This window comes from Acyrthosiphon pisum, chromosome X (genome assembly GCF_005508785.2).
Source record: "Acyrthosiphon pisum isolate AL4f chromosome X, pea_aphid_22Mar2018_4r6ur, whole genome shotgun sequence".
Lineage (NCBI taxonomy): Eukaryota > Metazoa > Arthropoda > Insecta > Hemiptera > Aphididae > Acyrthosiphon > Acyrthosiphon pisum.
Window position 1 is genome coordinate 79,084,127 of NC_042493.1, and position 15,624 is coordinate 79,099,750.

The 15,624-nt window shown below is 26.2% G+C and overlaps 1 protein-coding gene across 2 annotated transcripts in view; it reads right to left on the bottom strand.

Annotated features, from left to right (window-relative positions):
* Positions 1-1,871: 1,871 nt before the first annotated feature.
* Positions 1,872-15,624, bottom strand: part of LOC100162613 (hemicentin-1) — a 20,318-nt gene continuing 6,565 nt past the window's right edge. The window contains exons 4-14 of one of the 2 annotated variants that reach the window (XM_001943085.5): positions 13,918-14,283; positions 11,834-11,984; positions 10,982-11,154; positions 7,322-7,394; positions 7,069-7,210; positions 6,856-6,977; positions 4,616-4,762; positions 4,384-4,518; positions 4,180-4,286; positions 3,034-3,297; positions 1,872-2,363 (exon numbers count right to left, since the gene is read on the bottom strand). In XM_001943085.5, the coding sequence (XP_001943120.2) occupies positions 2,175-2,363; positions 3,034-3,297; positions 4,180-4,286; positions 4,384-4,518; positions 4,616-4,762; positions 6,856-6,977; positions 7,069-7,210; positions 7,322-7,394; positions 10,982-11,154; positions 11,834-11,984; positions 13,918-14,283 (1,869 nt within the window). In that variant the 3' untranslated portion in view covers positions 1,872-2,174. The remainder of the gene's footprint in view (positions 2,364-3,033; positions 3,298-4,179; positions 4,287-4,383; positions 4,519-4,615; positions 4,763-6,855; positions 6,978-7,068; positions 7,211-7,321; positions 7,395-10,981; positions 11,155-11,833; positions 11,985-13,917; positions 14,284-15,624) is intronic. The other variant, XM_008181502.3, reaches the window with a different exon arrangement.

The window sequence follows — 15,624 nt, forward strand, 5'->3', positions numbered from 1 at the left end:
GTGGTTTTTTTTCTCATAGGTAACTGTCACTGAACGAAAAATATTTTATACGTCTCGACTTTCGGTGAAAAATAAACACATGAAATTCATATTCATTATGGCCGACCTATTTCAAATGGAACCCTTTGTAATTTCTGAAAACGGATCCGGGTGTGTTTATTTTTCGAAACGTAAAATCACATATTATTATAGTTACTGTTAGTTTGCTCCAGATAAACAAACATAATAAGGGCAGTCCATGGATCAATAAGTTAAATAACGATTAATATACCTAATTATAAAAAAAGGTAATGCAATGAGTATGTATGACTATTGACTAGTATATAATATGGTAGGTATAATAGGTACGAACTACGAGGACTTGCCCTGTCATTAAACTTTTGAAATGCATTGATTGTTTTACTAGACATCGGATAGCTATAATTATTAATATAAGTATTTAAATTATATTATATTAATAAAAATATTATTTTAAAATTTTTTTTTAATTTTAATAATACTTATGAAATTTAGAGAAATTCGAGTACCTATGTCAAACATCAATACAACCGATATAGTGCCTATAATTTAGTATATTATGGAGTATAACAAAAATATACATTTTAGAAAATTGTAAATATTAATATTATGTATATAGTACTTTATTACACTAAACAATATTAATATAATGTTAATTTTCATTAGATTTTTAAAAGTTCAAACTATTATTTCAACTTTTTTTTAATAAACATAACACGCATTATTTTCTGTGTATTAATGTAAAATTGTAGAACTCTTTAAAAATATCTAGAGCAACTATAAAAGACCAACATTACCTAAAATATAGGGGGCTTAGCGGAACTTAGTCATCTCAATACAAAAGTACTGAGTACTAAGCGTCTAAGCATACATCATTTTTAAAAAATATCATGGTGGATGAGTGGGGGGGAGCTTCAGTCCACCTAATTTTTTTGGATATTAGCGCTTAATTCAGGGCTTGCATTTGAAAAAAATTCCATTTTATGTAATTTACAATTAAAACGTTACACAATTTTTCGTTATTTAGAATTAAAGCGTTATTGAACTTTTGAATTTATCGTTATTCAGAATGAAAACGTTACCCAAGTTTGCGTTTATCGTTATTCAGAACTAATACGTTATACAAGTGTTGCATTTATCGTTATTTAGAAAAAGCGTTATACAAGTTTTGCGTTTATCGTTATTTAGAAAAAACGTTATACAAGTTTTGCGTTTATCGTTAGGTATTTAAAATAGTGTTATATAGTGTTAATACTTATATTAAATTCAAAAATAATAACTAATGTGGGTAAGAAATGGCCCGGATACGGGGTATAATAATATATTCAGTTCTTAGATTGTTTACATGAAATAAATGTTTCTACAAAACCAATAACTTTTTATGGATTTTAAATTATTTCGTATTGCGTTATTTTTCGTTCAATGGTATTCTATAAATTATGTTTTATTTAATGATATGTAATATAATATTTTGCTAATCGTTATGTATTGTTTTGCGGAATTTATTTATTTTTGATTATCGATTTCAGTTATAATTACGTTTACAAATTTCAATCGTTTTTTGTCAAATATAACGTTATAAATACTATAATCATAACGTTATTATACCGTTTGCAAGTCCTCGCGTGCCTTTGATAGCACTTACCTATATAGGTGCTTACAATAAACACTTAATATGATGATTATTTTAATTCTATTTATATACATCATACATGTGATGTGACATGTTATCTTAAAAACATGCAGACAGTCGTAGGTATTTCATTTTAAAGTTATAAGTTTAAAATTTCAAAGGCTTTGTATAATGGTGTAAAGTAAAATTATATTACTTCTTAATAAAATTGTCACACGGGTTAAGTTAAATAATTTATTTCCCAACAAAACATTTCCAATTTAATATAATTATTGTAAGTCTATTATGTAAATCGTATGGTGTTTATAGTAATATAGATAAAATTATTTTAACATATTTAGTTTTAAACATTTATAAGTTACAACACACCGATATGAACATTTATCAAATATTTTTTTCAATGTTCACTGTCAAATATAATAAAATTTATCAAAAAGAGGCAATGAGTACCTAGTCTTAAGTATATATGTACAACGAAAATTTAATAAAATACGTGTATACGTATATAGTACGATAAATCGTATTAGAATACATATAATTCAAAACGACGTTTTTCGCTCCCTAATTTATTTTTAACAATACAAGTGTATGTTCCATTATGTATCCAGTCGATATTATGAATTTTAAGTACCTGTTTATCTTCTAAGTATTCTGTATCTTTTAAAGTCCAAGGAGTTATAGGGAATGCCGATTCAAGTTTTCTCCAGTACACCTAAAAACACAACATTTTATTTTTAAAACTTAAATAGGTATCTTATCTGGGTTAGTTTATTAGTTATTAGTTATTTTGTATATATAGGTCTGTATATACAACCATATATACCACAATATATACCTACATACTATTATATTATACTTATTTTATATTAGTGGCGTAATTAGGAATTTGTTCTGAGGGGTGGGGGATAGATATTTATTTACCATGTGTATATCTGTTTATAGATTTCTTTATATTCATTATATTAATAAAATAATTCTATTTAAATATATTTTGTCGTGATGTCAGCACATAACCCCACAAGCTACAAAATGAATAACTATAAGTATATAATATATATTATATTATAAAGGCTCTGGAGGGATCTATCTCTCGCATCCCACTTCAATTACACCCCTGATATATATATTTTATATACTAATAATAACATTATAATACTAAATAACTTAAATGAGATTTGAGGTGATGTTAGTGAACAGTTTCTTCACTCACTCAAGTGTATATACAATTATATATTTTTTCATATCCTAAAATTTACCTATAGTTATTATACATTTACACTAGACTCAATACAATAAACATGTATGTTTCTAATAAGTATATATTTACTATTATGAGTTATTTTCATCTCTGATAATAGTAATAATAGTATAGTGATGCTTACTCTTGGTTTTGGAAATCCTCTTGCTCTGCAGTCAAACACAACAGTTTCGTTTTTGCTAATCATCATTGTCTCGGGCTGATATTTTATGAATAAAGGAGCGAACGCGATTCGTAAGTGAAATGTATACGTTTCATTAGAGCTCATACACGTGTATACGCCATTATCTAATTCGTCCAGTTCATAGATTTTTAATGAACGGTTTATTTGTTTGAAATGTTGCTCATCTGCTCTTTTGTAAACTAAGTCATTGATATTTACACCGTCCTATAATTTAACACACAATCAAAAAAATTGTACCTACTATTAAATGTATTTAAACAAGTGATGATATTATGACCTATTATTTTGGATTGTGTATACAATTTAAATGATAGTGGTACCTAGTGGTAGCTTATTATTTTAATGATTTTATATTCAGTTATTATTACTTATGTGGGTTTCTTCATTTTAATGACTTCAAATACCTATATTTACATTAAACGCATGTCTCATACGACCAGTGACAGTCAAACGGGTGTAGGAGTGATAGATCTCTCCATGACCTTTGTTTCAATATTCAGCATAACTTATATTATATGCCTATGTATGAAACGGTAATTATAAATTATATTTGTATGACTAAATAGTGTATTATGTTAAAAATCATCCACATATCCCATGAAAAAATCATTTAACTGCCACTGGGGATGACGTACCTACCTATAGTTTTAATTTATGGAAATACTTCAAAGAAAATATAATATTTGTAAAGGAAGTAATCGAATATAATAATATGAACATAGGTATAGACCTATGATAATCGTCAACAATACATAGGTAGTCAGGTATTAAAATTCATGTTTTCACAAAACTGCCTAGAGAAGTTGTTATTTCTAAGTTCTAAGGTAAGAGTATCAATATACGATTGCATTTTTGTGAGATTAAAAAATAAGCAATAACAATACCTACAATTTATTTAAATTAAACAGTTTATATCTTTAAGCTACAGCGTTTAGGACTATTATTTGACTTATTATTTTACGTTCTTCCATTAGATTATAACATATAAGACACATTTTCTTACATAGAATTCAATGTTTAATTTATATATTTTATAATGAGTAGACAATGTCATTCAATTTTTTTTATTAATTAAATCTTCCTCACCTTTAACCATTTATGGTTCATGTTTGTTAACGGGCAATTCATAAGAACGTCATCGAGTTCGTTTATGATCAAAGATTCGTTTGCTATCATCGGAAAAGGCGTTTCACCTATAATTAAATTTAAATCCATAACATATCAGTAATTATAGATTTTCAAGAGCGTGTACGAAAATATGATGTAAAAACTTAGTAAAAATAATATCACCTTTAACAACGATTTTATAGTTTTTCTCGACTGTCCCGGCCTCATTTATTGCTCTACAGGTGTACACGTTTGAATCGCCCAACGGAATATCGAAAATAATCAACCTCCGGAAGTCGTTTACGACTAAAATATGGTCTATGAAAAGTTAATATGTCATCAGAAATGGTGTTTAGTATCGATTTGAAAAAACCTATTAACCAATACATATATTATTTAATTGCATTGTACTTGCCGCTGTAAGAAGAAACAGGAGAACCATTCATAAGCCAAATCATTAGGGGGGAGGGTATTCCTTGACCCGTACACTTCAACGCATAATCTCCACCTTCTGGTAATACCAGGGTTACATTATCGCTCCCTTCGGCAATCGTTGGTTTGGCTAAGAGTAAGAAAAAATAACGCATATTGGCATATTATAATATATTTATATACATATATATTAATATATATTAGATTAATAGGTAAGTAACGCAATTTATTACTAATCTATACAAAATTAATTGAATTTATTTGCGTATTAAAACCTATATAAAAACGAGCGAACCTACAGAGATATAATAATTAAAGTGTAATTAGATTACTCGAAAAGTATAGTTTATTCAAGTAAATTCGTTTATTTATAAATTCGTTTTATCTACAGTAAAGAAATCCATTACTTTTATATAAATTTAAAATTATATTAGGTGAAATGGGGTAATTATAAGTCTGTTAGAAAAAATGTTTAAAACCATTGATGCAAAATATATGGCTATCATTGATAAATCGTTTTATTTAATAATATGAAAGTGTAAATGGACTTTGTGATGAAACAGATAGAAAAAACGGTGAAGTTATGATTTATGAAATCTGTAATCTCAAAAGTGATAACATGGTCTATTTTTCTTAAATTTCGGACATTTTACCATCAACATAACGCTATATAATATATTCCAAAATATTTTAAGTATAATGTTCAAATTTGTTTAGTAATATTCGTTATTGTGTAGGTATGTGCGCTATCGGATAATAATGTTGTTCGATCCATCGAATTCTGTGAGAACATTAACATTTTATCTTGATGAATATATCGAGAGGTTCCCTTTTTCAGTTTTGGTTAAAAAAATAATCACTAGTCTTCTGAATGTATTATTCAAAAAACTTACTAAATAGTTAATGGAGCATACACAACTTCTATCATTATGTTTACATAATTAATATACAATTGTCCCACTTCACCCCACTGTCATTTGTTAAAACTGAGTAATTGAAATAAAAACCTAAATTCGAATTATAATAATTATTCATAATTTACATAACAATAATATATGGACTCCGTTATTTAATTATTTTGTTATATAAACATACGTGATAGGTATTTTAAAAATAGTGTATACCAAAACAAGAATACAGTTTTTATGGATAATTTATTATGAAAAATGTACTATGCATGTAAGGTATGCCCGGGTTTTTTAAAAAAATTATTTATTCATTTCTAATGCATACGAACTGTGTAGTACTATAATATTAATATAATTAATAGGTACCGATCGTATACGATAATAGTTTAGTTATTGTTAAGTTGTAAATTTAATTGCATTTTGTTGTTCTGAGATGAGTCAACGTTGGTTGTTTAAAATATTTCGTTCCTACTATATTATACTTTGACATCAGGATGTTTTTTTATATTATGGTAAACATTGTCGTTTTTAAGTATTGAAATTTGAAAGAAATAAAACAAAACAATAATATGTTAACTATAATAGGCGCATCATAGACATGCTTAGAACAATTTCACAAATCTGGTGTTCTCCTAGAATAATTTTTCGGATAGTAGTCGCCCCATTTTATAAAAACAATTCTGGTTTGGTCATTGTCTGTGTGTGTAACTTGTAAACATGTAATGAAGTATGATTAGCATGCAAATCATAATATTATATCATATTTTATTATGCTTAAACATAATATTTACCTATATAGTATAATATTATATGCATTTCAGTTTTTCTATTTTCCAGTTTAAATTCAATGCCTTGTTAGATTATCAATTTTACTGAATTTAACAATATAATAGAAAACAACTATCACAATGCATAATATTATACTCAATATAATAAATGTAAATAATACCTACTTAAATTTTCAGATTTTTATAAAATTGAACTAAACTAACTTTTATATATTCAATTTTATAATACAAGTATACAACAGTATATTGTTTATGAGGTAAAATAATTAGCATTATTTAAACTAATGGTGTACAAACTACCGATAACTTAGGTACCTAAATATTATTATTATTAAATCTTTAATATGAATGTACCTATAGGTACCCTCATTTACTATCCATAAAGCGTAATTCTACAATTTACGTTTTGCAAAATACTACTGATATGTTAATAATACGTTATTTTTGTATTATTGTATCACATGTGTAAATAATCACATACAATATAGGTACCTATTATACATATTAATAACTATGGTTCACTTTACATATTATGGTGACGTTAGTTGTTGATTCGGAATAACCAGCGATATTTTGTGCACCACATGTGAAAATACCTTCATGTTGGAATGTTACGTTGCGTACGACTAATTCAATCTCTGAGCTCTGGCTGAAATAAATTTATAATTTTTTTTTTATTAATAAAATTGTTTAGTGCCCTACACTATAAATACATTGATATTATAATTTATAACCAATACCTAAAGTTCCAAGCTTGTTGAGGGTAATTTAGTGATTCCCAGGTAACTGTAAACGGGACCAATGACTCGACATGACAATTGATGTGCAATTCACCACCAACTACTCCGACCGCTTTTTGTGTTGTAGTTATGTAAGGTGCATCTATTTATAATATGTATATAATATTTTATTATATACATAATATGGTTTTAATTTATAATAATTATTAAGATATGCATGCATGATTCATATTATAATATAACTCTAATTTACCAGGTTCGTTTGGAATAATACTAGTTTTAGTAATGCGCCTGAAGTAATTACCATTATTGTTCATACCAAATACCTAAATGAAACGACAGAACAATAATAGTTTTAGTGTGTTTAAACTTTAAACATTATGTTCAAATAATATTTTTTGTATAATTAAATAGGTACTTATGGGTCTTATTAATGACGATAATATTTAATAGTAATTAAGCATTCTAACGAGTAAACAATTTTAATATTAGAAGTATTATATTAATATTTTTATCATATATAGGACGCATAATACATGCAACATCATTAAAATAAGTTATGAATTGTAAATGTTTTAATAATGACCATTTTAATAGAAATAATTATTAATATGCTCCTTGATATAGTATGTAAAACAACAAACCTATTCACCTATTTTTTATTTAATTGTCGACGTTTTTAAGGATTTCTAAAAGTTACAGAAGTATAGGCAAACACAGATAGGTACATTATTTCATACTGATGTACCTACCAATAAGAATTTTTATTCACTTAGTGTAGTATGAATTTTTTGTAATTTTTAAATCAGATGTCTTAACATTTATATGATAAACATTAAGTCCAAATTTGTAAAATATATAGAAGTCGTCCCCGATACCAAAACAAAGCGAATTCCATTCGGTATTACTGAATTCAAATCGATTTTAAGACGTATCAGTATATGGGAATGAAAAAAAGCCATTTAGCCCGAAAAAGCAACGTTTGAAATCCCTTGAACTATAGTTCTACGGTTAGATTGGTGCATATTAAAAAATTTCCCTTTTTGTTAAACATTTTAAAGTTCCCGATTTTAATTTACGACGTAATTGTATTTGATGTATACAAATTAAAACTGAATGAGACACAATAGTTAAAGAAGCTACTGAGGAGTTTCAAAACAATGATGAATCATTTTAATTGAAACAAGAAAAAAACGATTCCGAGCAAAGCTTGATTTACTCGAAAAAGACGAAAATAGTCTATAAATGGGTGTTAAATGAAATTTGTATAGAACTATATAATGGAAATACCAAAATAATAAGTTTTTAACTTTTCTTAAAATTTGTTAATAAATTATATGTTTAATGTGTAATAATATTATGTTTTAAATTTTAAATGTAGATATTAAGGTGTTCCTATTTTTTCTTTTAAACATTTTTCAACAGTGTGTTAAACCGTGAATTATGGTTAGATATTATAATAAATGTATTTGAATATTACTAAATTACTTTTAGAAAATAAAACAATAAGATAAATACATTTAGGTCAACATTAGATTAAACTACAGCAGTGTTGGGAAAAGATAACCAAAAAATCATCTGGATAAGATAACAGATAATTCATTCAAAATTTATCTAGATAAGATAAAATATAACATAATTTTTTGTTATCTAGATAAAGATAAAAATACACATACATTTACCTAGGTAAAAAAAATAGATAATTTGTTTTTAAATTATATTAATATATTATAAATAATGGAATTTATGAGTAATTACTAATTAGGTAATATTTATTAATTAATAAATCCTTAATGTTATTTTTCAACTAAAATAATATACAATTTTAATTTTTAATACAACTTGAATAAAAATAAAATAACAAAATAAAACTGACAATATTTCAGTAAATATTTCTTTTTTTAACTATAATAATATTGGTATTTGGAATCACTACTCGATTCTCGTAAATTATTGGCTATTTCAGTATTTAAAAATATTCTTATAATTATATTATTTATCTAGATAAATTACCACAGATAACCATAACATTTATCTAGATGAGATAATTAGATGATTCAATTATTTTTATCTAGATAAGATAATTAAAATAATAATTTTATCCAGATAATTTCCAACACTGAACTACAGGTACCACCATTATATTATTTTCGAATAAAAATCACTGTAGTATACTAGAAAAAAGTTAAATATTCATACTGAATTTAATGATAAAATAGACATCTAGGTATGATCACAGTTGTAATAGTTTTTTTCAGAAGGTATGCGCATCTCCTTCACCTCCAGCCTATGTCGTAGTTCTTCACTACTGATTGGTTGATTATTTTCTATATTATAATTAAATGTATATGATTGACAGACAATAAGAATTTAAGTGGAGAACTACGATGTAGGTGAACTAAAGAGCAAAGGATGCGTAACAATAAACTGTGATGATACCTTTTTGTCATGCTGAATATGATATAATAAAATACATATTTATGAAAACAAATTGAAACATTCAATGTAAATGTTGATTTTAGATGTTTATATCTAATGCAAATGTTTGTTTAGAATTTAGAATATTTTAAAGTTATGATATAAAAAACTGTTAGGTACGTAGTAAAAAATATATCGAACAATTCCACCCATATAATATGTGTTTTAAACTCAGCCATGCCTTGGTGTAAACGAGTGTTAAAATAAAATAATGACCAAATATTATATGGACTCATATATTTTAAATGTCTATTATTATCAATAGAAAATATCAAAGAAAAATATGTAATTACTAATAATTATTTTCTGCTTAAATATCCAAGCACAATGCACATAGTGCATATTATTATTATGATAATTTGTTTTCTAAAAATAAACTGAATAACTGTATTTGTTATATTTGAAAAAAATGTAATCGTATGTTTTTCATTGAATCCGAATATTCCCTGAGTATATGATTAAATAAATATAGAATTTAAGATTTTAATAATATATAACATCATTATTCCTTATTCGCACTTCATAAAACCTATAAAAATTAATAACTATTGAATTTAAAAATAAATCATTTTAATAACGATCTTAAAATTATTTAAATTATACATTTCTAAATTATTTATTTTGTTTTTTATAACAACGTAAGTAGATACTAGATAAAAAAAAAATATTCCTGTTAATATAACATTTCATTTAGTGATAGTAAAATGGTATTTTAAATTAGTTATAAAAAATTGATGACAATGAATCTTTTTTTATATTTTTTATTTTTTATACGTTATATACAATCTATTCCTTTAGGAACAATAAGAATATGAGATAGAAGAAATATATAGTATATACATGAAAAACTTGATGGGAGGAGTCACCCAGTGGTAACACTACCCTTGACAATGAATCTACTATTTAAATTTTTAGTCGATGTATAAACAATGAAAATTAATATTTATTAAATACCTGACGAGATAATGATTTGAAGTCAATAGAGTTCAAATATGTGAATTAAAAAAAAATATATTTTCGTGGAAAAATACAGCGAGACAACTGTACAGGTTTATTTATATTAAATTTGATGTTTATTAATAAATGGTATGTCTTCCTATCAAACTAAAATGCGAATACAAATATTAATATCATGCAAAAAGTTTATTTAGAATGCCGTGGATTACTTACAGGTATCGTATGTTTAAACTTCAAATAAATATATTAAGTTAAATTACTAGTTATTAGTTATTTGAACTATTTTTTACTCTATAATTTTATTAATAGATAGGTATTTGAACATTTGAACTATAATATTTAACATCGTACTGTACGTGCACTAACGACTAATCAATAATTACCCGATAAATAGGTAACTAGACTACATTTTGAATTCTAATAACTATTATTTTATCGCCCTAGGTATTCAACATAATAAGGAAATACGTATAATTACCTGAACGTAAAAAGGATTGTTTTTGGGTATAAATGGACCACATAACAACAAATTTTTTCCAAAATCTAAAATTGGCAGCGCCTCTGTCGTACCGTCACTGCTTAAATCTTGAATTTTACAAGAAACAAATTTCTTAACGTCTGGACAGTTTACTAATATATAGTTTTTGGCACCTATAATACATAATTTCTATTGTTATTTATGATAAAAAAAACGACGCTGAGTTATAAAAAAAATATTTGGTGTTAATGCTTGCAAAATATTTTAATTTTACTATACTTACGTGAAATATATAGGTAAGTAATACCCAGTACATTTAACAATGTTATAGGTAATCAGATAAAATTATATGTTGGGATGTATACTCGACGATGATTTTATCATTTTATAATGTGCACTCAAAATTCTATTAATTTAAAAATTAACTTCCAAAATGTACTAGGTATTATACAATTATAAATACAAATTTATTCTAAGATGCTACTTTTAATATTTTTGGAATTTTTGTCTTAGAATTTATGTTTTTATTCTAAACAACGAAATAGTCATAGTTTAAAATCAAAAGGTGAATTTGCATTGAATATTTTGTGTACCTACCTACATTGCAGTCTATACAGTCATTGCAGGTACGAGTAAGCTTATCGATTATTTTAAAAACGAACCTACAAACTCGTTAGAGGGTAATTACGTCATTTATAAACATCGTCACTGAATCTAATACCTACCTTTGAAAACTATTTTTAAATGAATAATACCATATTCTGCGTTATAACTTATAACTTATGTGTGTACGTGTGTGTGTGTCATGTGTGTATTTGGGTGACGATTCAGTACGTTTGGATGAACAAATACCTTTAAGTGGTCTGTGGCTGGTTTGCGTCATATTTTTTGGTATTGAAGTAGCAAAGCCGAAGTCAAAATTCTTTGTGCTGATTCCGCAAGCACGAATCGTATGTGCAGATTCACTAGTAATGTATAAAGTCCATTCACCGGGTATGGGTTCCTTAGAAATACAAAATACTCATTAACCGTTAGGTATTTAATATTTAACATTTATATATTAATATACACCTGCGTTATAAATTATTTAAAAATAGTTTAATAACCTAGGGCTGGAGGTATCTCAAATGTTAATACCTGTATTCGATATTTGTTTACTACCGGTATCTACAGTATTACCGGTTGTACGATATTTTCGGTTAATTATCAAAAATACCATAATCTCGGCAAATTTCTTAGTGTTTCCCAGTTTCCAAACTAGTATAGAGCTATTATATTATATCATTACGATTATATAAAAATAATAAATAATAAATGTAGCTATATGCAGCTAGTTGGGCACTTTTTTAATTACAGTAATTCAATTACTTGAGTAATTTGTAATTGCAGGTAATTGATTATAAAAATGTTGATGTAATTTGTAATTGATAACTGATTGTTAAATGTTGATATAATTTGTAATTGGTATAATGAATTACATAATACACAGTGTACTATGAGTGTCATAGACGTGTACAGACTTCGATTTCCGGTCGGTTATATGTACAAATATATAATCAAGTTGTATGTGCTCGGCCGGCCGATGCTGAGTGCACATATATAACTTATATAGCACGACTCAGCAGGGATCGAAACCGGTTTAACAGGTTTTCCAAAAAACCAGTTAAAACCGTGGTTTTCTCATTTCTAAACACCGGAACTGGAACCGGAACCAAAAGCTTTAAAACACCGGTTAAAAAACCGTAAACGAAACCTAAGACTTTAAAAAACACGTTTTCAAAACCCAAGCCGAAACCATAGAATTGAAAAAACGTTATTGTACCGTTGTTGAAAAACCGATTAAAATTTGAAACTAATGTCGGTTTCTTTGAATTTCATAAAGTTAATTATACTATTTGTAATTCTAGTATTTTTATACGAAGAAATTATTATGTTCGGATTTATTGATAAAAATCCCGCGATGCAATTACTGAGTATTACGAAATATTAATATACCTATATATTATTATTTATTACTAAACTTATGATTCAAAATTGCAAATACAAATAATATAGTTTGATGTTATTGTAATATACAATTAAATATTAATGTAATCGAATAATTATCTCAACCATAATATGACAACATAATATTATGTCGAATGCAGAAGTAGGCACGAGGCACCTAAACTAGGTACGAAATATTCAAGTTAATAACATGAAATTAGTTCTGCTGAACGTAAATTTGTTATATCGTATATTGTATACTAATTATACAAAGTATCCATATTTCAGGGCTTTAGACTCGGCCCTTATAATAGTTAATAGATAATAAAAATCGAGTCTACAGTAATTAGATAGGAAAATAAAATGGAAATTTTTAAAAACCGTTCCAAAACCCAAAACAGAAAATTTTCTAAAACCGTTCTTTAAACCGATAAAATATTTGAACAACCTTTTTTGAAACCGAAACCAAAACCAAAAAATTTTAAAAACCAATCTTAAAACCTAAACCAAAACCAAAAAATTTAGAAAACCGTTCTCAAGAACTAAAACCGTAACCGTTAAAATTTGAAACGGTTTCGATCCCTGAGCACAAGTTTTATCGAACATTCGACACCGATACTAAAATATAATTGTACGATGTACATTACTACAAATATTATAGACATGTAGACAGATGTAGTACATTTATACTAAATATCTTAATTGTCCATATTGTATATTATGGTATTTTCGGTATAATTACCGATTCACGGTATACCGGTATTCTAAAATACCGAAAACATATCGATATATTCTTTAAAAACCATTAATTACCGGTATACCGGAAATACCGCCATTCCTTAAATAACCAACATAACCGATAGAAAAATGTATCTCCAATACAACGTTCATTAAAATGTAAATAAATATACCTAAAAAAATAATTATCATTGAATAATTCAAAAACTTACCAGAATGTTGACAATTTTGACATTTTTCAAGTCTAAATCAGTGATCAACCCATGTGCTTCATCCATTTTCTTGCCTACGGGATTCACCACGCCAATGTTAGAATTGAGTCCCGAGACGGAGACCTGGAGATTCTTTATGCTTTCGTCGATATTCAGCTTTTTCGGAAATGGTATCAATTGTTTTTGTGGAATATTGACAGACATCAAATTTACTCGGTTTGTGTCCATTGATGTTTTTACAAATTGCAGTACTTTTGATACATCTTCTTTGTTGACATCAAACACGTTCCCTGATCCCAATGATGCTATATTTTCGTAACTCTTATCCGTCGATATGCAATCGTGCACTGTTCTTAAGACGACCACCTGCGAATTTTTTTTTTAGCATACCATCAAATAATAAGTGTGTTTTGGTTTATTAAATTGTTATTTGATTCATTGGATAAAACATAGACTTATTAAAAACACCTATCATTATTATCGTTTTATTGTTATAGGAAGCTCTTTAAAGTATAGGTGACTGTACCTACTAAAAAATATTATATATGAAACACAAATGCAAAATTAAAAAACTCCTAAGTTATTTATCATAGACTAATAGAAAATCAGATTTAGTATAAATATAAAATTTGTTCTAATTTATGTACATTCAAAGTTATATATTATACAAACAAAAAATAATACACACTTCAACAATTTGTAGTTCTTAGTCATTTAGTGTAGTTAATTTAAGTGTACATTTATTTTTATCAGTTATGATTTTAGTTTCAATCAATATAATATAATATTCAAACGCTATATACTATGAAGAACAAGTAATCTTACAAAGACGCAGGTAAATTGATTTTTTTGATTAAAAAACTTTTTTAATTTTTAGAGCAAAATAAAGTTATAGTTTTCAGATAAAGTACATTATCACTTAAATTTTAGATTCTGAGTAGAACGATGAATGTATTGATTTTACAATGATGTGTGTTTTTTTTTATTTTTTTATTTATTTTTTTTTTGTGTCTGTGTACATGATAAGTAGTCGAAATAATGCTACGATTTTCAACTTCAGTATCTTGTTCAATCAGAAAGTGAATATCGTTGGTGCATTGGGGAGGTCAAAAGTAAAATTTTTCCAATAGTTTTCAAAAGCGCTGTGAAAAACAAAAGAAAAATTAAGGAAAAACGGGAATTTTTACGCAAAATCTGTTTTCGAGAAAATTTATTTTGGTTTTTGGTGTAACTTTAAAACGAATGACTGTAGATACATGACATTTTCACCGGTTGTTTATATTTCCATTTTCTATACATGATAAAATTTTCAAAATATTTTGATTTGTTTTGAGCTGTTTACGGACAATTTCAGTTTCCAATTTAATTAGTTTTTTTTTCTATGAATGTCAATAAAACTTTATTTGTTGAGTAAAAATACTTGAAAATGTAATACAAGGCTCCTACTATATTGTTACAATGACATTTGAAAAATATTAAAAATCCTTAGTCACAGTTTTTTTTTATTAGCATTTAAAGTTCAAAAATTGACAAAATATGGAAAAATCACGAAAATTAGCTAATTATTTTGAGTTAATAATTCGTAAAAATTTTTCTTTTTAGAACTAAGATTTTAAAATGTAATACAAGATTCCTTATAAGATTATCTACCTTTATCAAAAAAAAAAAATGTCTACAAAAAAGTCAAATTAAATTTTTATGAGCGTT